A 24,692-nucleotide genomic window follows, 5' to 3' on the forward strand; every position below is an offset into this window, starting at 1 on the left:
TGTAGCTTCATTTGGCACCTGAAGGGTGTGTGTGTATGTGTGTGTGTGTGTGTGGGGGGGGGGGGGGGGGGGGGGGGGATAACAAGTGCAGATGGAGACCAAAGAGTAAAGTGTGACACTTTCATCTTCTCCTACAGCACATGTGATCAGACTTTGGTTAGACTTGGCAAGAGTCATTCTTTTAGGGGCAGGTTGATACAAAGTTCAAAGAACAGAGTTGTCCAAATTGCACAGATAACGCTGGGATCAAAGTTGTGTTCGTTTTCACCATCATCTCTTTCAAAAGTCGCAACTAGTACAGCTAAGTTTGACTGTATTTTCCTACAATTACTATTAGAGGTGACTGTTAAAGTTGTTTATAACAGTGTCAGTAGTAGTGGCTTGATATGGCCCCAAAGAGATATGTTTAATAGTGAGTTACCTGGGAAAATTGTTAACTTCCTGTTTTCATTTGGAAAAAAAAAAGAAAAAAAATAGACCTGTATGATTTATGCTTTTAGGGGATCATACCAGAGTATCAAATTTATTTGAATTGTTCATGTGTCCGAAATATTGGCCCAGAAGATCCAAACCAGTGATGGTAGATGACATCTTCTCCAGATATACAGTAGTGTAGGGAAACTCTTGTGGTATTGTGTGTAGAAAGAAACCTATTTGGAAAAGATCTCAGTTTTTGTTGGATGTCCAGATGTGGCACCTTTCACAAATTAACCCTGTCATACATTCTTTCAAGATGCATAATGATTTATATTTGGCAGGAATATCCTGTTGGGTGGGAATACAGAGTAGAATTACACTCAAAAGGTACAATGTGGCTCCCATGAGGACCTCGTGGTAGGTCTACTGACAGCTGGAACACTAAATTTCAATCGTAATTTCTCTCTCCAGTAGAACAGGTAAATTAAATTGTGCATAGATCCTCGTTGATGAAGAATAATACATGTTTGTAATTGTAATAGTTTGTGAAGCCCCTGATAATTCTCATTCAAATTCAAATTTCAGATTCAAATTTACCTACAGTAATAGCATTCAGTGGTGCCTCACGCAGGGAAGTTGCAGGCTAGTTTATATCTCTAGCTTGCATTCACTTGTGGTGGTACCCGTGAGCTGAAGTATACCAGGAAAGACATACAGAAAAGTATAACAAACAAACAACAACAATAACAAAACAACTCATTTAGTATTGAAAAACAAAATGAAAGAGAGAGAGAGGGAGAAACATGTACCCAAGAAGAAGCACAACTACAAAGTACATTTCATTTGATTGAAACATATGCTCAGCTGTAATGGAAAAGTGCAGTGAACCCTGTTTTTTTTTTTTTCTTCCCCTTTTCATAACATGAGCCATATGGCCCTAGAGCATGTTGTCACTTTGATATTGTTGATTTACATGTATCAGGGCTTGAGATGACTGGAGATCGATAACACACCATACAAACATGCCACAGCCCCAAGAGAGATGCTCTCTTTTCAGCTCCGAAATAAACGATAAATCAACTTTACCCTCGCTTCTCTATCTCAGCAATAACATAATGTGTAGATTTGCGACATGATTTTATGAGTCAAGTAACCCTTTTATGCTGCCCACGACTTTAGCTCGCTTCTGAAGCGAGCTAACTTTAGCTCGGGCTAAGTCGTTTTATACTGCCATTCTTGACCACTCAAGGTTACGTGCGCACCTCCCCCCCCCCCCCCCCCCATCAGCCTGCTGTCCTTCCCATGAGCGCGGAAATTCAGTGACAGTTTTCATGCTTACTTACGAGTACGAATTCAGTTCCGTTGTTACAAGTTACTCGCGAAATTCAACCAGTCATCGGCATATATAGTGTACGTACTGTGCTATTTTTTTTTTCTCACCATTTAATCATATCATTTGCTAGTTCAAAGAGTTAACTGAGAGTTTTACCCCTGGAACAGCAAACAGTGACAGTGTTATACAAATGATGCACAGGATAGAGTGCGTTAGTGGGGATGTACAATGTAGCACACTCGAGGGTATTTACAATTGTGAAACATGCATGAGGCGAAGCCGAGTGCATGTTGCACTACATTGTAAATACCCACTAACACCATGAAATAATCCTGTGCATCATTTGTTTTATAAAATGGGTCAAAAAACTAACAGCATTTTTCACGTACCTTTGTGGGTCAATACCAGTCAGCTACATGTAGCACTCGCTCAAGAATCAAGATGTCCGAAGATGTTCGTCCCAAACATTTATGCACGTCGCACTCGGAAATCCCGCACATATAAGTACTGTACATACAGTGTGTATAAAGTATATGTACGCCACACATGTTATGCACAAGAAAGGCCGGCCGGCAGCCCGAACTAGAAGTTGTTTACAGGATTGACAGCGCGTATAGTAGCGCGCGACGCACTTGTAACAACTGATTCAGTGCGCACTGCTAGTGTAAACATTGTGACGTCAGGCCGTGAATGTTAGTGAGAAATTAATGCATGCACACGTGACTCATTTCAGCGCTTCCAATTGGCTACATTCTTGAACCCATTTTATAAAAAATAATATTGATACACCGGTCAGTGCATACGATGCGAAATACATATACACATATGCGCCAGTGGCAACAGTACAGCAGTAAACGTACATATTGGTGACCCGGAAGCACCGTACACGATTTCCGGTCACGGGTCAGTGAATTTAGCCCGAGCTAAACTCGCGTACCTTTTATACTGAAGTTAGCTCGGACCTGAAGCTGACCTGATCCACCCCCCTAAAGCAGACTAACTTTAGCTCGGGCTAAATATTTTTCGACCTTTTTTACTGAGAGTTAGCTCGCTTCAGGTCCGCATCTGAAGCGAGCTATCGCCCAGTATAAAAGGGGTAAATAACTCTGTACCCTGCTTGATGTCACTTGCAAATATGTACCTCACAAAGTCAGTGTGGACGTCCTGTCTCTTGTTCATTGATTTGACAAGTTGTTTTTATGGAGGGAAGCTGCAGTGAGTTGCAGTGATTCTAGATGTAATGTTCTGCTGGTCCCTCGTTTTAAGTTCTTGCCATACCTTGAGCATTTTTTGCTATTACTGAATATCTACAGTTTTTTGTTTTGTAGTTTGTTGGTTTCAAGAAGAGCAGCAGCCCAATGGGACTACATTGTATGTTTCAGTGGATTACTTTCCTTCATAAACAACAATTTATAAAAGAATCAAGCAATGGACGGAGCATGAGTCAGTCATAATTTCACACCTGGTACAGTGAGGTCATGATGAGATAGGGGGGGGGGGGGGGTAGTCTCCAACTACGCATCAGTGTCAATTCGTGAAAAGAACATCTTGCAAAAATGTCCATTACCTCCACATTCGGGAAGATATCTGCATACGAAAATAACAAGGTATACAGTAGATCAAAGATAGATTGGTATCTTGTGACAACAACTTTGTGATTCTGAAACATAATTTATGACTGTACATTGGAATGTTTGATTAAGCTGCATCTTACATTTATAGTTTCAGTTCATAGGGTAGCATACAATTTTATCATGCTGTGTTTTGTCAGGCCTGTCTGTGCAGAGCAGTGGAAAGATACAAGGCATTCCATTGTCTCGTCACAAAACAATGAGAGGAGACAACTTATTGTACATACCATGAGTGGCATTGTTTTCCATGGCTTGCAGACATGATGGAAGCAAAACACAAAGAGTAATGTGTGGGTAGAAGCGACCAGATGGAAAGAATCAATTTGGGGGTGTATGACACTCCCAATGAGTAATAACTGAAGTAGAGACAGTTTTGCTTTATCAGTCACATGAAACAGAGAGAAAAATGCAACCAGGGTGCTGGAAACTTTATGTGAAGTTAAAGGGTGTGGTGCATGATTTCATTTTTAGTTGTCCCCGCCGAACGAGTTCGAGCAGGGGACTATGAAACGGGCTCTGTACGTGTGTGTGTCCGTGTGTGTGTCCGTGTGTGTGTCCGTGTGTGTGTGCGTCCGTGTGTGATCAAAATGTTCAATTTGCTACTTTTCTGTCATTTATGAGCCAATTTTGATTCTGTTTGCTTTACATGATAGTACTACATGGGAGCTTTGAAACTTCTACACAACCTATATTGTACATTTTGCTTCAAAATGCTACTCCCTCGCCATTTCTAGCCCGATTTCGATTCCGTTTGCTTTATGTGATGGCACTAGGTGAGGGCTTCAAAACTTCTACACAGAATTTTGACCTTTGACCTTGATTGTTTACCTATATTGTACATTGGCTACAAAATGCTACTCCTTCGCCATTTCTAACCCGATTTCGATTCAGTTTGCTTTATGTGATGGCACTAGGTGAGGGCTTCAAAACTTCTACACAGAATTTTGACCTTTGACTTCTTTGACCTTTGACCATGATTTTTTTACGTATATTGTACACTTTGCTACAAAATGCTACTTCCGGCGGGGACATATATTACGCACCGCGTAATTTCTACTTTTCCTTGTTTTGCATGGAATTACAGAACAATTTCAGGGTCAAATTCATTTTGACTATCCAATCATGATGTGCATGATGTTGGTTGTGCCCTTCCAATATCAGAATTTGATTGAAAACTGTAGGGCCTACATACTGTACATTGTATGTTCTCAATTTCTTTTAATTCTTTTGTTTGGTTGTTTGTTTTTTTTTGGTGAAGTTGTTGTTGTTGTTGTTGATGATGATGTTTTGGAATTGAAATCAAATTTGAGAATGGACCTAACGTCATTTGCAAGATTTTCCTTCATTGAAGAGGATTTGTATGTGTGGCCTGGTGTGATTCAAAGGAGAATGTATGCAAAGATTTACTTTTTCTTCATTCAGGGCAGTGGAAATGTGACTGATCTGCAAAAGACTTGAACAGTTGTGACAAATGATAACAAATGTTCAATTTGTATGGATGTCAGCAATACTATTCAATTGTGTAGCAAGTTGACCAATGTTAACAAAATGAACAAGCTGAAATATTGCAACCCCTGATGCGAATGCAATGCATTCCATTTCTAAGATGGCAAATCACGGACTCCGCTCGTAACAAAGGAATATTTTTGTCTTCATCTTGTGAGATTTTTTATGCAGGAATTTTGCCGCTCATGAAATTGTCTTGCAAGTCCCCATATAATATGCAAAGTATTATGCTTGCACAATATATACATGTATGAATCTTATATATGACCTTCACTGTAGCCATCTTTGTTATGTGACAATACAGTACTGTTTGCATAGAATTCCTAATTTGTTTCCTTTCAAAACAACCTCCCCCCACACACACAAAAATAGTAATGACAATTAAAAAAAAAAGAACACCTATGCTGTGTATGATTAGATTGACAAAAACAAAATTATTGGTGTTTTTTTTTTTTCAATGAAATGCTTGTGTATGAACCCAATGGTGTAACCCTTATAATGCCCCTTTTCATGGGTCGATTGAAGAATTGTTCCTTTTGACATTGTGCAAATTGGGAAATTTTGTAGGTGCATACATGTAGAGCTTGAAGAAGAAGTTCTACTTGCATGTACAAGTACGTGTAGGCAGTGTTACAGTTTAGCAACCGTGATGCCTCTTTTCAAAGTTACATACAAATTTGTGATATTACATTATAGATTAACTGACCTTCAAATGGCTAAGAGTCTATAATATTTTGATTTCCATGTACAGTTGAACCTCTCTTATCCGGCCTCCCTTTATCCGGATCTCTCTATTATACGGATGCAATCTCGCCGTGATTTTTTTTAAAATAATTACGGGAGGAAAGGGGGATTCCCAACTCCTTGAGAACTCCTACACAAACACACATGAATTACACATACTTGATACATTTCTTAATAATTATTTAGGTAAATCATCCCAAGAAATTATAACAGAAAATAATTTCATTCTTGCAAACACGAACCTCTATTTTGGGGTCTGTTACTGAGTGTAACAATGAAAAGGTTGCAGTATACACATTACTACATGTGGTACTACAATGGGTTACATCAGTACATGTGTATGTATATGTACATGTATAAAGCATTGAGTCTCCCGTATCCGGCCAAATCCCTCATCCGGATGAGCCCCGGTCCCGACTTGTCCGGATACGAGAGGTTCAACTGTACATGTATATTGAACTTATTTGTTTTTGTTGGTTTGAGGTTGTGCCCATAGCGGAAATTAAGTTTCTGCTGTCAACTGAAGGAGGGGTGTCGAGTAGTTTCTGTTTCTTCCAAAGATACAATTGAAGCCATTAAAGAATTTATCGCTAATGTCTTTGTTTATTTACCATGAGGACTGGCAAATGTCTTGTAAGTAGAATAGCAAAAGTGTCTCAGATCACAGTGATACTAAGCACATTCACACAGCCATCAAAAGTTGCGATTATTTTGGCCACGATTTGAATCGCAATGCAAAAACCATGGTTTTTTTTTTATGTGTGTGGACATGAGAATCATGACTGTTTAAGTGAGATTCTAATCATGATCTGTGCACCACTGAAACTGCCACGTTTCAAAAATAGTCACGCAAAAACAGTGTCGCTTAAATAGTCATTTAAATCTAGTTTTTTCAACGTGTGTGAATGAACCTATTGTATGTTGGTAGGGCAAAGATCTTGAGGTGATCCTGTACTATTATCTGAACCCTGGAATCTTTTCTTGGGACTCCCGCAGGAGCTGCAGAGGACTTGGTGTAGCTGGTTCAAGTACCAGCCGCTGTGGAAGATCAGGAACTACTTTGGGGAGAAGATTTCCTTCTACTTTGCCTGGGCAGGGGTGTTTGCTGCTCAGCTCTGGATCCCCATGCTCCTAGGTCTGGCTATCTGGGGCTATGGACTCTTTCTCAGGTAGGTAGATGAGAAGAATCATGAATAATTTTCACCAATTCAGTCCCAAAAACCACTTTCTTTGATAATAGATGCTGTGTATCTTTAGCTCTTAAAGGGAAAGTTTCCCCACATATAATGTAAAATATGATATATTCGCAGCATGAAAATTTCACGAACTGGAGTACCTTGCATCCAATGCTTATTGTGTAGACAAGAACTTTTGTGTGCAATTTAATTTTGTGAATGTTGGCGCTCGCAAAATTTAAAATTAGAATGCACGCGAACATTCCTCGTTTTACAGTATACAATGAGTGAATACAGCAGGAAAATCGGACAAAGCATTATTAAAAAGGTATGAATTTTTAAAGTATTGGTGCTGCCAATGCTGGGTGCGAACACTACAAGCTTGTCACAGCTGCACAGCGATGTGAAGAATATATACTGTAAAAGTGGAAATTTTCGCGGTGTTGAAATTTTCGCGCATTTCGCGCAACCAGAAATTAGCGCGAAAATAAAAGCACGGGAATATTTTTGCTTGCCATACGTTTCTGTGAGCGATGTCTTGATTCCGCGGAATTAAAAACATGCGAAACTCTTCTGACACGGCCAAGCGCGAAAAATTAGTCACGCGAAAATATCCACTTTTACAGTAAAGAGAATTTCAAAAAATGTCACTTTTATAGCACAATGAAAGAGCAACTGGTGGACTTCTTTAAGAATGCAAGGGAAATTATATTACCTTTAACAGTTCAGAACAATGTGTACTTTTCATTAGAAATTACATTTTGTGGAATTTTTCTACATTTTCTTTAAATCATTGTTCTGCAGTAATCAAGAACTGTAGTAGTCTTCTCATCCAGCTTTGGTGGCATTGAATCTTGTAGAAATTCATAACTTTTCAACGAATTGTCAGATTTTCCTCAATCGTCACTGATGTGTTCTCTGGTACTAATATTGCTGTATTCACCCAATCCACATATATTTTGGGAAAGTTCTCTTTCATTTCTATCCTCCATTGATGATATTTCATACGACAGGTTAGATGAAATTGAGCAGTCCTAGACTTTCTTAAAAACAAGATATTCAGTGAAGTCTATAAAGGCTAATTTAATGAGGTATAGTGAACAGTTGGTGGCGAAGTGACTCAGTCGGTACCGTATCTGCCTTTCAATCAAATGGCTCGGGCTTAGGCTTGGGTTTGAATCCCAGTGAGTCATACTGAGCTATGGGACATGTGTTATTGTGCCGTCCCCGCTATAGTAGGGGCAAAACACTCTGTCCCTTGGTTATAGGACATAGAATGGAGGTCCTGTGTGTGAGAGATTTAAAATGTACAACCCACACATGTAAAAGATCCTGTTTCATTCATTCCTTGTAAAGAGCAAGGTGTATTACCTGGTGAAGAGGCCCACCCTGAGTACATACTGTACAATTGGACCTCATGGAAACCAGCTAGAGCAGCTGATGTGGGCTTTCCATCCATCTTGTCAGATGGAAATTGAAAACAGACAAACAAACAAATAATGTGTGCAGACCCCCTCCCCCCTCCCAACCAGATGAGTTGACAAGATTAGCAAATGTGACCCTAAAACCAACAAAAAGTTACCAGATATGGATATTTAGATAAAGGCAGATTGGAAAGAGCAGACCATAAGTTTTTAATTTGATAACTCAGTAAAAATACTTTCCTAAGTTATCTAAATAATGGACAGAAAGTGCACACTCTGGAAAAATGTTTACTGAGAAAAGAGGCTTTGAGGTTCAGGTTCAATTCAAGTGCTTTATCTCACCAAGCTGTGCTCTGTTCAATCAATGGGACAAAAAACAAACAAACACACATTGTCAAACAAACAAACAAGATGTAAATTTCCAGGGCAACCACAATGAAGGGATTATCGGATTAAGCTGCAGTCTGTCAAACAAACAAACAAGATGTAAATTTCCAGGGCAACCACAATGAAGGAATTATCGGATTAAGCTGCAGTCTGACACACTCAGTAAACACATTTTACCTCTGACTATAATGCTAACTCTCAAAGCGATAACATCATCTGTTCAGAAGTTATCATAGTTGATAATGGAGAGTGTGCTATTAAAAGGATTTTAAAGAAAAGATAAGGGGCCGTAAAGACGTACCTTATTGACCTATTCTACTGATAAACACATGTTTAAAGAAACTGATAATAACACAGTTTCCAACTCTAGAATTATGTAGATTAAGGATTGCTCTTTCAGAAAATATGAAATAGTAAAGATTAACCAGGTGAAACCATTTCACCTGTTTTGGGTCCTCATGTGAAATTGGAGCTTGTGACTTGAATATTGTGGGTTTTGTGATGCACGGTCACAAATGGAACTATCCTGTCCTCATGTAGGAAATTGGGAAGAAGCCAACAAACATTATCTATGTTGGCAACTGGTACCATTATGATATCAGAAGTAGGGGGGATTATGTTTGCCAAAGTGACAAATGACCTCCAAAGTAAACAATTTTACTTCTGTCACATCAGAGTAGCGGAAATATTAGCTGCATGTGCCATTTGTAGTTAGGGTTGACCCGTTGAGGACGGACTCATTTTGCTACAACACGCATTTTCCATAGGCCCCTGCCCGAGTATACTCGGGACTCGTCGTCAACGGGCTTGACTATGAATTGTTGGAAAGAGACGTGAATATTTTAGATTGGCACAACATGTTTATCCATTGTCAAACATATTTTGATGAAATCCCCAAATATTCTTTTCTTTTCATATATGTGACCCTGCACCTCAAAACAAACAAAAAGTCGCCAGACATAAATTTTTAGTTAAGACCATATTCTGAAAGAACAGACTTTAAGCTTTAAAATGATGTATAACTCAAATCAAATGGACTCTTCTAACCTATCTAAATATTGGAAAGAAAGTACAAACTCAGGAAAAGTGTGAACTGAGAAAAGAGGCTCTGAAGTACAGTGTCTATTCAAGCGCTTAATCTTTACCAAACCGTGCTGGTTGTGCGATGAATGGGACAAAAAACAGGAAGTAAACCACCAGAGCAACAACAATGAAGGGACTATTAGATTAAACTGAAATTAAACATGCCTCATTAATACATTCTGTCCATAAATAATGCCAACTTTCAAAGCAGTAGCACTATCCTTTCAAAAGTTATTAGAGTTGAAAGTGAAGAGTGTGGACAAGGTTTTTCAGAAATGAAAAAGGGATTCTAAAGACACACTTAATTACACTATTCTACCAAAAAATGTTCGAGATAAACTTCTGAAAAAAACACACTTTCCTGCCCGTTTTATGATACCAAATTTTAACATAACATAAAAGAAGACCCGCTCTTTCAGAAAATATGAAAAAGTCAAGATCGGCTAGGTTGACCCATTTCACTTCTTTTCAGTCCTCACGCAAAATCAATGTGTGCGACTTTATGTTCGTTTTGAGGTGCACGGTCACATATGTTCTTTCTTTTTTCATCTGGGGTTGATGAGGGGGGAGGGGGAGTAATGTTATATTTGAAACCATTTTTCCGTATTTGCCACAAGTCAAACTTATGAAGGATGTTTATCTCTTGACATACTGTAAAACGAGGAATTTTCATGTGCACTTGAATTTCGCGAGCGCCAAGATTCGCGAAATTAAAATGCACGTGAAAGTCCTTGTTTACACTATATGCATTGAAGGCCAGTGGCACTTCGCAAAAATTTCATGCCATGAAAAAGGCTGTCGGCTCCAATTCGCGAAAAATTCATGCTACGAATATATAATGTTTTACAGTACAGCATATAAACCAAGAGCATTGACAGCAATTGCCAAGGCAGACCACTACTTTCAATTACATTCCCTTTTTGTTCCTCAAATGTAATAAGTACACTTGTTAAAGGGATGGTACAGTATTGGTGGAGATGAGGATTGGGCTTTTAACTATTTGCAAGATACCAAGTAAACACTTATGAAATTGTACATAGCATACCATTTTAAGAGGAATTCAAATTTTATTTGAGGAAAATCGGGTTTAGAATGGCTGAAACATCCAAAAACAAAGTAAAACAAAGTGATCGTAATAAAAGGTGGGTCCCACATTTTATTGAGATCGCTCTGTTTTGGATATCTCAGTCATTTTAAAACCAATTTTCATCAAATTACCGTTGGATTCCTCATGGAATTACACTCCCTTTCATATTTCATAAAGGTTTCTCATCTCACCTGTCTGTCTATAGAGTATCTATCTTTCTGTCTGTCTGTCTGTCTGTCTATCTATCTATCTATCTATCTATCTATCTATCTATCTATTTATATCTATCTATCTATCTATCTGTTATCTGTCCGTCTTCTATGAGTTATGTTTCCATCTTTGTCTACCTTTATTTTTATCTGTTTTTATATCGTTCTATGTTTTTGAACTGCATGTACAAGTATGCATCTTAAAGTATCTATCTATCCATCTATCCAACATACAATGTGCATAATACATTTATATTTATCTACGTCTAGACTACATACTTCACACACACGCACACATACATTTGTACTCTCTCTCTCTCTCCCTCTCTCCCTCTCATTCTCTTTTTTTCTCTCTCTTTTTCTTCCCTTAACCCTGACTGTGCTTTGTTTGACAATTGTCACAATCATCACACACACTGGATTGTTTTCTTCACTACTTGGCAAAAACATTTTGTAAAGTAGTACTTAGTATGTAATGAAAGGTGGAGCTGTGCTCTATACAAGTAGCCACTATTATTATTATTATTATTATTATTGTTATTATTATTATTGTTATTATTATTATTATTATTGTCCCCGCCGAACGAGTTCGAGCAGGGGACTATCAAACGGGCTCCGTACGTGTGTGTGTCCATGTGTCCGTCCGTGTGTCCGTCCGTGTGTGATCAAAATCTTCAATTTGTTACTTCTCTGTCATTTATGAGCCAATTTTGATTCTGTTTGCTTTATATGATAGCACTACATGGGAGCTTTGAAACTTATACACAGAATTTCAGTCGTGACCTTTGACCTTGACCTTTGACCTATATTGTACATTTTGCTACAAAATGCTACTCCTTCGCCATTTCTAACCCGATTTCGATTCCGTTTGCTTTATGTGATGGCACTAGGTGAGGGCTTCAAAACTTCTACACAGAATTTTGACCTTTGACTTCTTTGACCTTTGACCTTGATTTTTGACCCATATTGTACATTGGCTACAAAATGCTACTCCTTCGCCATTTCTATCCCGATTTCGATTCTGTTTGCTTTATGTGATGGCACTAGGTGACGGATTCAAAACTTCTACACAGAATTTTGACCTAAGTTGACTTCTTTGATCTTTGACCTTGATTTTTGACCTGTATTGTACATTTTGCTACAAAATGCTACTCCTTCGCCATTTCTTACCCGATTTCGATTCTGTTTGCTTTATGTGATGGCACTAGGTGAGGGCTTCAAAACTTCTACACAGAATTTTGACCTTTGACTTCTTTGACCTTTGACCTTGATTTTTTACCTATATTGTACATTTTGCTACAAAATGCTACTTCCGGCGGGGACATATATTACGCACCGCGTAATTTCTACTTTTCCTTGTTATTATTGTCCCCGCCGAACGAGTTCGAGCAGGGGACTATGAAACGGGCTCCGTACGTGTGTGTGTCCGTGCGTCCGTCTGTCCGTCGTAGCGTCTGTCCGTCCGTCCGTCTGTGCGTCCGTGTGTGATCAAAATGTTCAATTTGCTACTTCTCTGTCATTTATGAGCCAATTTTGATTCTGTTTGCTTTATATGATAGCACTACATGGGAGCTTTGAAACTTCTGCACAGAATTTCAGTTGTGACCTTTGACCTTGACCTTTGACCTATATTGTACATTTTGCTTCAAAATGCTACTCCTTCGCCATTTCTAACCCGATTTCGATTCCGTTTGCTTTATGTGATGGCACTAGGTGAGGGCTTCAAAACTTCTACACAGAATTTTGACCTTTGACTTCTTTGACCTTTGACCTTGATTTTTGACCTATATTGTACATTTTGCTACAAAATGCTACTCCTTTGCCATTTCTAACCCGATTTCAATTCCATTTGCTTTATGTGATAGCACTAGGTGAGGGCTTCAAAACTTCTACACAGAATTTTGACCTTTGACTTCTTTGACCTTTGACCTTGATTTTGACCTGTATTGTACATTTTGCTACAAAATTCAATTCAATTCAATTCAATGAAGGTTTATTGACAATAAAAAAGAACATGCAGCTCATTAGCTGAAATTGTTATTTTACAATTAAAACAGAAATACAACATTGTACAAAATGTAAATATATATATTTGTGAAATTGGCTATCGATATGAATATGAATATGACGGAAACACTGTACAAACAGGTAAAACATTGATATTTCAACCCGGCCTCAAATCCCTGAATTTCGAACCAAGACCCTAAAACTCCCATGGAAATTATCAACAAACAGTACATGCATAGATTTTTTCTTTTTCGCTGATTAAAACCTTTGACCTCTTAACCCTCAATAAAAATGCATGTATTAAAATTATCAATAATGGAGTACGAATACTTATATTATATTGGATGGCTATGAATGGGATACCAGGGGATATTGCATGAGTTAGGGCCAATATTGCACGAATCGAAGATGAGTGCAATATTGACCCTAACGAGTGCAATATTCCCTGGTTTTCCATGAATCAAGGCCATCCAATATAATTATTATCATCTATACAATCAGGCAGAGCAAGCATAAACTGCACAAAATTACCCGGCTTCTACTCGTCTTTGAAGTTGACTCGGCAGTCCCATCCCAGCGCTGAAAGGGGGAAGCCCCTAAAACTGCGTATGAAACAAACAACTAGCAAGATGTTTGCGCGCTTGTGAAAATGTAACAAAATGACGCGCACTAGTAGCAAGCGTTTGCGCATTCAGCAAGCGCTCACGCAATAAACGAGACAGAATTGAATATCGTGTGATCTTGAACGGCAAGTAACAACGGTAGCCTATGGGGAATTAATACGTTGGTCTATGCGATTCGTTCAATAAGCTCCGATATTGAACGGTAAAAATTGAGCGGACTACAATACGCGTTTTTAATGCGCCGCTAAAACGTCCTATATAGATGATAATGAAAAATATTGCACATGTAAAGAAACAAATGATTGTAAAAAATCATTGAGTAACTGAACTGAGCAGGGAGTACTTATATTTCTGAACAATAAAATAATTGAGCTTAATTATCGATACGCATCATAAACACAATCATATGAATGTAAACAAACTCAAGGCGCCGTTATGGCACAACATGTGGTTCTCAAAACAAGTCTAAAGCACATCTCAAATATAAAGCAATATTTCAACACAATTGACAAAACATTAAAAAACAGTGTATTTATCACAAAGGTATTGAGTGCTTCCCACCCCCACCCACCAAGTCCAAATCAATGAACATCCAAGTTATTAAATAAAAAACAAGATATCTAAAAATCCAAAAAGTTTCAACTTACACCGAACCTATCACAAATCCATGCATCAAAACATAAAAGAGAAAAGAAAATCAGCACCAAACAAGAAACTTATAGCATCCAGCCTGACCCTTGACCCTTGACCTTTGACCCCACGACCTCAAAACTCTCAAGAGAATCATTGATGGGCAGAGATATGCACTTGAAATTGACCTTGACCTTTTGGACATGAACAAAATATGCATGAAATTTACTATTAAAAACACAAAGAGAATACTTTACAAAAGGTCAGGAATATTGCACATTGATGAGTAGAAAAGTCTACAAGCCATTGAGTAGCCTCACTAAGCAAGGGATTGTTGAGTTTCTGAAACGTTGTGTTCTGGTTCGGGGGATGTCGATATTTAACGAGTTACTAAGGCTACGAGTTATTGGGAACGCTGAGGAGGAAGCATGTCACGGTGACGGGTAGAGCGAAGGAGGGATTTTCCAAAACTAGTGAGAAGGGAACTCCTTCTTTCAGACAATGACTCGATGTTCATATCGCGGAGAGCATCATTATAGGAGAGATATAAGGGGTAACTGATGAGGCGGAGAGCTCTCCTCTGCACCTTTTCCAACGCTTGTGACTGCTCATGAGTCAGGTTGGTGCACCACACTGGGGCAGCAAATTCAAGAAGGGGGCGGATATACACGGTGTACACAAACAACAGATCATTATGGGTAACTCCGTTTCTCCTGAGTGAGCACAAAATGTAAAGTCTCCGAGAGGCGCGCGAGATCATTTCCCGTACTTGACTATCCCATCTCAGGTCTGATCGGATGGTAACGCCAAGAATGCGCATGGAGGATACGACTTCAATCGGGTTGTTTCCAATAGTAATGACCGGAGGGGGGACATGATTACGCAAGAAGGTGAAGTGCATCAATTTGCATTTTTCAGGCTTGGGTTTCATGTAATTAGCATTGCTCCATTCACAAACAGATTCAATATGAGATTGCAAATTGTTGTGGCCGGCTTTGTGAGAGATTTCGACTATGCTCAGGTCATCGACATACTTCCATCTGTTGTCCGCTGTCAGGGCAAAATGCTACTCCTTCGCCATTTCTAACCCGATTTCACTTCCGTTTGCTTTATGTGATGGCACTAGGTGAGGGCTTCAAAACTTCTACACAGAATTTTGGCCTTTGACTTCTTTGACCTCTGACCTTGATTTTTGACCTATATTGTACATTGGCTACAAAATGCTACTCCTTTGCCATTTCTAACCCTATTTCGATTCTGTTTGCTTTATGTGATGGCACTAGGTGAGGGCTTCAAAACTTCTACACAGAATTTTGACCTTTGACTTCTTTGACCTCTGACCTTGATTTTTGACCTATATTGTACAGTGGCTACAAAATGCTACTCCTTCGCCATTTCTAACCCGATTTCGATTCTGTTTGCTTTATGTGATGGCACTAGGTGAGGGCTTCAAAACTTCTACACAGAATTTTGACCTTTGACTTCGTTGACCTTTGACCTTGATTTTTTACCTATATTGTACATTTTGCTACTAAATGCTACTTCCGGCGGGGACATATATTACGCACCGCGTAATTTCTACTTTTCCTTGTTATCATTATCATTATCATTGTTGTTATTATTATCATTATTATTATTATTATCATTATTATTATCATCATCATCATCATCATCATCATCATCATCATCATCATCAATTGTCAATTAATAGATATCACCTAATCCCCTCAATACCTATTGTGTCACCCTGACCTTTCTGTTCAACTGAGACACGTTAGTACTACTATGTCTGAGTGAGCTTTTGACACTCACTTTACAACTACAAACATGTAGGTCAAGTTTGGTTGAATTACAGAATGCTGGATGAAAAAGATCCCCAGGAAAGTTAAGCTACGTGCATGGGCACTTTAAAGGGGTCAATCAATCCATTCCTGTTTCAGCATTGATGACTACCTGGATGAAGTGGAGACGGAGGAGGCCCAGAGGGCTCTCATGGGGGAGCTGGAGGAGAACTTGACCCGGTACAACCTCAGCTCCTACGACCGCGAGCTGCTGAACAACCTCACGCAACAGTTCGAAGGGGAATCGATGATAACAAAGTGAGCTTTAGGGAGAGTGCTAAGGCATACCTCATTAAACACTATTACTATTCTTGATCCCATGTACTGTAGATCTGTCATACAGTATGTAGTGTTACACTGTGAGTGGAATGATATTACCATTGATGTCGTTGCATAACAGTCAATGGCGCTACCTCAATACAGTGACTTACAAAGAGGAAGTCCAGCTATGTTTTTCATACAATACAATTTCTTCTTTCCCCCTTAAAAAAAATAAACAAACAAGAAACACTGTTACAGAATCACAATTTATGTTAACCTTTTCCGGTAGAAACTCCGCCCCCTTTTTTCCCTGTATAATCCTGTAAGACTTGATTCTGAACATATGACATGAATATTTGACCAATACGGCCCGAATTCACGAAGGTGGTACAAATGAAACCATGGTTTAAACCATGGACAAAAACCATGGAGCGCCAAGTGTCGCACGGAATATTTCGTTACGAAATTGGTCATTTCGTCGACAAAATGACCGTTTCATTAACGAAATTATCATTTCGTGGACGAAAGGTTAATTTAGTTACAAAATGTTGTCATTTCATCGACAAAATGACTGATTTCGTAACGAAATATTCCATGCGACACTTGGCGCTCCATGGTTTTTGTCTATGGTTTAAACCATGGTTTCATTTGTACCATCTTCGTGACTTTGGGCCTATGTGTTCACTGCGGTGTACACACTATTAAAGCTTGCAGGACTCATCCATATGTTTGCCTGCATTGTTTGATTTCGTACAGAAGGTAGCAAACAATATTTGTCATGAAGATTTGTTTTTAACTGCAGCAATATTGAGAGACTAGCAAGTTAATCTTCAGTCTGCTTCTTTGCTATTTTATTTTCTTTTTTTTTTTTGGGGGGGGGAGTGGTAAGATTATTGTCAACTCACAGTTCTACCATCAAATTTGTAAGAAAGCTTTTAAAACTTGCGTCTTCGCCATGCTGTTGTCGTTGTGTATTGTGCAGGTGTGTGAGAACATTATTTGCGATACATTTAGACTACTTGTAAAAAAAAAAATATATAAATGTAAATTTCATAACTTAGATTGCATTGCATAGAATAAATTCCATGGCTGTATCATACACACATCCTTCCGTTGGTAGTTTACATTCCTTTATCACTACGTTGAATTTGTACATTGTACTCGACTCTATGAACATGTATGTGAATGAATTGCTATCCATTGAGAATTGATGCTTAGCATGAGGAATTCCTACCCTGTGTAACTTGATCTTTGTCACCTCTTTACCCTTAAAGATACACCGATGCTGCCATCAGAGTCTTCAAGAACTCATTTGACTCCGAAGTGACACCATATTTCGCGCTGGTCATCTGCCTTTGGGGTAAGTTAACTTCACAATGAATTGCACAAGTTCTCTCAGCAAAGAGAAGTCAGAACCGATCCGACGGCTGGGTAGATGCTACTCTTGGCTAATTATAATCAAGAACACTAGCCTGATGGCCAACAGGAAGAATAACATCTTCCTCTATGTTTGCTTTAATTAACATTTTTGTAAGCCAAAGATTCAAACCAATAATAAATGCAGGAGAGATGATGTGAAGATACTAAATTGTCTCCTAAGCAAAATTGTAATCTTCTTTGTCTTAGCATTTCATTCAAGTGAAGGTTTCATTTATTTACATGAGGACTTTGGAAACTCTGTCTTATTTAACTTACCACAAACTCAGCTCTCCAAGCTTCAGAGGCTTCAAAATGCGGCAGCACGCATTATCACACTATCCAAGAAGCACACTCACATCACCCCTATTTTGAGATCACTTCATTGGTTACCAGTCAAAGATCGCATTATTTTTAAGATTTTACTTTTGACTTTTCATTGCATTCAGGGCGCTGCTCCTCAGTATAACATTGACTTACTCCATAATTACATCCCTGCTAGATCTTTACGCTCATCCAACTCCGGTTCTCTGATAATTCCAAGATTCACTACAATATGGGGCACACGTGCCTTTGGCCATGCTGCTCCCACCTTATGGAATAACTTACCTTCAGCCGTTAAAAATTGTTCTTCATCAGACTCCTTTAAAAGCAGTCTAAAAACTCACTTGTTTAAAGCCTCAATTTGATTACTCATTACATGTACTTGATATTTATATGTCTTTTACTTCGTCACTTTCTCTTCCTTCCGCGCCTAGAGCACTCTGCAGAGTGGATTTGGCGCTATATAAATCATATCAATTATTATTATTATTATTATTATTCTAGCAATATGTACTTATATCAAAGATTTGCCTACATCCATAGTACAACATGTAAAGTGATGTCAAATACAATGTGTACATACGTGTACATGTAGACCTCACTGCTACGTGTCAGTGATTAACTTCATGCATGATGAATGAGTTTTTCAGTGTGTATGGTAGATATGTTATCTTCATTTCCGTATTCATGTGAGATATGCGATACAACCATGTGACAGCGATTTTTGCCTCTCTTTCCTTCAGGAACTATCTTCCAGGAATTATGGAAGAGGAAGCGAGTGAGGTTAGCTTACGAGTGGGATGTTGACGACTATGATATGTCTGAACCAGACAGACCAGAGTTTTATGGCACTAAAGAGCGTCCGGTAAGTGATACATGGTATTGGTTTCTATCTAGGAAGCTTATATCCATTTCAGGGTATACAGTACTTCATGTAGAGCCTTTTTTTTTTGGGGGGGGGGATGTGTCTGATATAACTTGATAGGAAGAATGTAGGCTAAATGTAAACACAATTTTGTTTGCTTTTAACTTGAGTCCAGGAATAGAAATGGGAAATGAAAGTTCATGCATGTTGATGACTGTCCACAAATATTATAGCTTACATTACCTGTGCTAACATTTGCATTAATCAAAGCTAATGCTGACAGCACTGTCATTTGTCAGTGGGAGCTTGTAGTGTATGTGTGTATGTGTGTGGGGGGGGGGGGGGGGTGGGGATGGGATTAGAGACTGCAATAAGGCATTAAAGGGCAGATGTCAGTCCAATTAAAACTGCAGTTTTCATGAGATATTATCAATTCATGACATTTGTATCAAGGTACATTACTCCAGATTTATTCTTATGGTGTCATACCTTAATTTTCATGCTATATCTTTGGTGATGATTGTGACATGTTTCTCATTCCCTTCCCCACCATTTTCAAGGATCCAGTATCCGATCTCCCGGACTGGTACTACCCATTCTATCGCAGGTTTCTCAAGTTCATGACTTCATTCAGCATTCTGATCTTTATGGTGAGTTGTGCCTGTCATATTTTTCTCTCCCCCTTATCTTTTGCTTCTCATCTGCCTCTCTCTTAACCTCTTTCTGCTTTGAGAGCCTACTTCAGTAAAATGCCTGTCTAATGAACAGAGAGTGAACAAAACCCAATGTTACAGTACTTGTAGTTGTAAGCCCAGTTCATAAAAAAAAAGTTTGAAATTATGATTTTACAAGTTACGACAGAGTATCTACTTGAACACTGGCAGCTGAGTGGTTGTTGGCCAACTGCTGTCATGGCAACTGTAAGTATTGTAACTTTCTGACAGTTGCAACCACATTCATGAAAGAGGACCCTCCAGAGAAAAAAATTTTGCAGTAGAGCGCTACACCCATGGGGTAAACATACACATATGTCACGATGTTCTATCCATGTATGTTGAGGGATATCTGCACATACTGGTATGTCAAGTTCTATCCATGTATATTGAGGGATATCTGTGGCACAGCCCAATCAGCTCTTTACTACCTCCAGGTCCTGTTAGGCTTTGCGTTGTAGTGGAAAAGGCCATAGACCCTTAAATGGGAGGTCCTTTATGGTTCAAGTACCACTCAATGCTTACATTCAAACAAGATTTGGTGGTTTTTATTCTAAGTGTTTTCTGTGCTTCCTGTCTGTGTGGGTTTGTTGTTTTCTTTAATTGGGGAGTGAGAGGGGGAGATTTAAATGTCCCCTTTCACTCACTAATTGGGTAATAACAAAGACAGGGCCCTTTGGTGGAGTAATGATATACACCGAAGGGGCTACCCTTGGTGTTAAGTAAAATACATTGTTAGTCCATGTCTTATCTGTTTTAGGAAAGTTTTAAAAAAAAAGTGAATGTATGTAGCTATGTATCTTTGGTATTAAAAATGCTTAGAAACTTCTGTATAAAGCGCAATCAAAGTGTAATTTATCATATGTATGTATTTACAACCCCATCCTCCTACCAGGCAATGCTGGTGATCGTGAGTGTCATCAGCGTGATCATCTACCGCCTCTTTATCGCTGCTCTCCTGTCTGATGAGAGCACCCTGGTTCAGCTCCTGTTGTCGTCCGTCGTCGCCTCCATCCTAAACTCCATCTCCATCTTGGTACTCGGCAAGGTAAGACCACATCCCGCATCCGGCATCCCGCATCCCGCATCCCGCATCCCGCATCCCGCATCCCGCATCCCGCATCCCGCATCCCGCATCCCGCATCCCGCATCCCGCATCCCGCATCCCGCATCCCGCATCCCATCCCGCATCCCATCCCACATCCCGCATCCCACATCCCGCATCCCACATCCGGCATCCCGCATCCCATCTCGCATCCCATCCCGCATCCCGCATCCCGCATCCCTCATCCCGCATCCGAGCAAGGGATTCCAAACATTCTCTGCATTCTTCCTCATCCGTGATTAGGACCTTTATCGGCAAGAGTTTAAAATCACTATTGAAAACATCGGAAATGGCAGTCACAAGTTCTGTGGCATGGTCAAGTCAAATCAGCCGTCACATTGAGTTAAAATATTGGGTACCTCTTGTGTAGTCTGCTGTCAGCCTAGGACTGTCACTGGTAATGAACAGTAATCAGCCATGACATCATAGTGTTGATACACTGTATGATACAAACTCGTGGTGCTTCTTCTCTTCTGACCCATTTCATGAAGAGATGAACAATAACTATTATAACTGTAGTTACTATAGCAACAGCCAAAATACTTGCAACCACTTGGCTACATTTATTTACATACAGCCATTCAGAGAACTGAAATTATTGTGTGTGTCTTTGTGGCAAACTGCTCTGTGGGTAGCACCCAGGTCAATGAATGCACTTTCAAAACTTTTGAGGCAGAATTGCAATGCCCCTTAAAGTATGTTTGCCTTGCTGCCAATCATCTCATCATGTTGGCTAAGGCATTTACTTTGAAAAATTTGTTTGCTATACACACAAGTATTAATAGTGATTGTTTTGTATTTTTATTTTACAGCACAAGTTATGTTCATTCCTGTTGTATGCAAGTACCATTGACACAGCCAAGATGTTTCAGCAAAAGTATATTTCGGGTAGTTTGATTTTGATGTAATGCTTAATGCAAAATTTATCATGTTCATGTAGGACTGAACAGATTCAACTTCCCGTAGTTTTTACCAATGTAGCATCAGATATCTTTTTAGGGTTTCCATATTTGTTGAAGTTAACACACAAAAGACATTGTTGTAAAAAAGAAATGGTTCATGTTTTCGAACCATGCCAAGAACTATTTACTAATAACAGTGTCTGCTCAATGATTCTTTCAAAAGAAAAGAAAAAGATTATGTGAAGTGAGCTTTGCATGCAGGTAGAACGCAATGCTCGTGACAACAGTTGTCGTAATGAGTTGTCGTGTGTTTTGAATTATGGTCTTGGTTTCTTGACTTTATTTCCTGCCAGATTTACGACAAGATAGCATACAAGCTGAATGATTGGGGTGAGTGAGGAATATTTATTACACATGTCATAAGTTCGACCTCAAGATACAAATGATAATCATGATAGCTGGTTTTTATATAGCGCATTTCACACGTGTTAAGTATCTCAGTGCGTTTTACAAACTATTATTACCCTGGTCAATGGATACATTATTTCCGACCAGTACTCACAGTGCTCATTCTCCACTCCCTGGGGAGCATTCCAGCCAGTCACAGCCATTTTACAGGCGTGCACATGCTGATCAACCAACATAAGCTTTCTCCTACTTGGTACCCATTTATACTCCTGGGTGATGGAGAGCATCAATGTGGCATGGGCTCGAACCCACGAACCATACCACACTCGTGCCATTCACAGACGAGAGCTCTGATCCACTCAGCCACGACACCTCCACAAAGACTCTATGGAAAGAAATATGAACTGAGCAAAACTCTACGTATCTATATTTATTGCAATGAGAAGGATATATCCCTATGTATATTTCACCAGCGGGCTTCTGGTAGTTAAAGTAGTGTATCAGCCTGTTATGCCATATCAGGAATTAACTTGTGGATTTCAATATTTGCTCGTTATCTTGTTCCAATAAATTTGATAATGTCAAAGCAAATATGATGGAGGTAGTTATTGGGCAATACTACCTATTAACCTATATACATGTAACAAAATGCAGCGTCATAATGACGTGGGCAAAATTGAGACTTGCACTGAAAAGAAGGTAGAGTCTTCTTGTTTGATTGTTCATGTGTTAAAGGTTACTAGTATAATATTGTATATAAACATCACACAGTGGTGTATGAAATCTAACTGTAATACACCTCAGAATTAAAAAAAAAAATAGATGAAAAGCTAGCTCCTTGTCATTCAAGTATATGCTCTCCCTTTGTATAGATAATAAGGGTTATTATTTCTTTTTCTTTTTCTTTTTTTTTTTTGGGGGGGGGGGGGGTAAGAAAACTTCGCCAGAAATCTGTAATATTGTTTCCCCCTCTATCATGAGGAAGTTTCCAGTTGTATCATTCTGAGGAAATGTGTGAATTACCAACTCTGAATATACCAGCTTTAGAAAATACCAAAGGAATCAATTTGTCAGTGTTGCAAAAGGGATAGTAGTACACAAATTTTAACTCTTGCTCTTTCCAGGTTGTCATTCCTTCTAATGTTTCTGAGTGTCCTCACATTCCTGATGCCTTTCCTCGTCATTTTTTTCATCTTTTCACCTGAATTATTTGTTAAGAGAAAATGTTAGTCATGTTGCCAGGGGCATTATGAGGGCTTTTGTCCAAAATTACATTTCATTGATATCTGAAGAGTTTGATCCTAAGTGGAGTCAATCCCATTCTTGTTAATTTCAAACAGTTGTGATTAAAGCTGCTAAAAACAGCAAATATGGGGTGTTAGAAATGTCAATAATGATCCTTGTTATGTATGAGTGAGGTATCACTATAAAGGTTTTATTTTACTTTGTCTAGCGATGGGTTTACTTTAAATTGTTTGAAAATAGCGCCTAACCCTTTTTGCGATCAAACCCGTCATCTGTTGAAGTTACCTTTTGTCACATGTCTTCTGATTGTCTTCCCTCAGAGAATCACCGGACTCAGTCTGATTATGAGAATGCTCTCATCGTCAAGCTGTTTGCCTTCCAGTTTGTCAACAGTTACTCCTCTCTCTTCTACATCGCCTTCTTCAGAGATGTAAGTCATCAAGAGTCTCTCCCTAAAAGGGAGATCCAGTCCAAATATAAGTTAGTCTAATAAAAAAGAGGGAAATCTTACGAGTTCAATGATAAAAATTTGACGAAATCGGATGAAAAATAAGGAAGTCATGATATTTTGAACTTTTGCTAATTTCTGCAAAACAGTTGTTGTACAGTGGATATTATGACAATGCGATTGAGTGAGCTAACCATGTCATACCCTCACAATTTTCCATTGATCGTGTACAATAAAAATGGCGAAAATTCAATGTTTCTGTCATTGAAGTCTAAAACATGATGTTATTCCTGGTTGAATAACTTCAGAATAGTGATCAGTTAGACATACCAGGATTTGAGCCTTGAGCATAATTGCATTTGAATGGAAAACTAGAAATTTCAACATTTTATAAACAAACCATATGACAAGTTGTGAGTTAATGACATTCTCACTTTGCCATTTGCATATTCATATTGACTGTTCAAGAACTGATTCCTGGAAAATTAGCGAAAATTTGAAATGTCATAACTTCCTTATTTTTCACCCGATTTAGATCAAAATTTTACTGTTGAACTCATAATATTTTACTCTTTCTTATTAGACAAACTTATGTTTGGACTGGAGTTCCCCTTTAAAAACCCAGTAGTGTGTGGATTTATGGGTGACCCGATTCATTCACTGCCCACTGGGATACATTAAAAACCCACAAATGGCACTGGTCAGCAAGTATGTGCATCGAAGCGTAGTACTACGCTTAGTGGTAACAGCTAACTCCAGTCAAGATTCTATGGCTGTGTGTGTACTTACACAGATATCAGCAGTAGAAAGCTATACATTATTTGGTACAGGGATTCTTTAATAATATCTCCAAGCCAGGCCAGCCTTCCCACTCCGTGGCACCCTCACTACCGGGTCTTTTAACCCAT

General features: G+C 38.9%; 1 protein-coding gene across 1 annotated transcript in view; it reads left to right on the forward strand.

Moving 5' to 3' along the window:
• Positions 1-24,692, forward strand: part of LOC139734385 (anoctamin-7-like) — a 55,048-nt gene that overhangs the window by 12,577 nt on the left and 17,779 nt on the right. Inside the window, exons 7-14 of the mRNA XM_071645174.1 lie at positions 6,628-6,800; positions 16,197-16,355; positions 17,633-17,718; positions 18,842-18,963; positions 19,524-19,613; positions 20,572-20,724; positions 22,037-22,073; positions 23,657-23,766. Of these exons, the coding sequence (XP_071501275.1) occupies positions 6,628-6,800; positions 16,197-16,355; positions 17,633-17,718; positions 18,842-18,963; positions 19,524-19,613; positions 20,572-20,724; positions 22,037-22,073; positions 23,657-23,766 (930 nt within the window). The remainder of the gene's footprint in view (positions 1-6,627; positions 6,801-16,196; positions 16,356-17,632; positions 17,719-18,841; positions 18,964-19,523; positions 19,614-20,571; positions 20,725-22,036; positions 22,074-23,656; positions 23,767-24,692) is intronic.

Source organism: Diadema antillarum, unplaced genomic scaffold (genome assembly GCF_040938485.1).
Source record: "Diadema antillarum isolate AM-2024a unplaced genomic scaffold, OU_Dant_1.0 seq00000523_RagTag, whole genome shotgun sequence".
Taxonomy (NCBI): Eukaryota; Metazoa; Echinodermata; class Echinoidea; order Diadematoida; family Diadematidae; genus Diadema; species Diadema antillarum.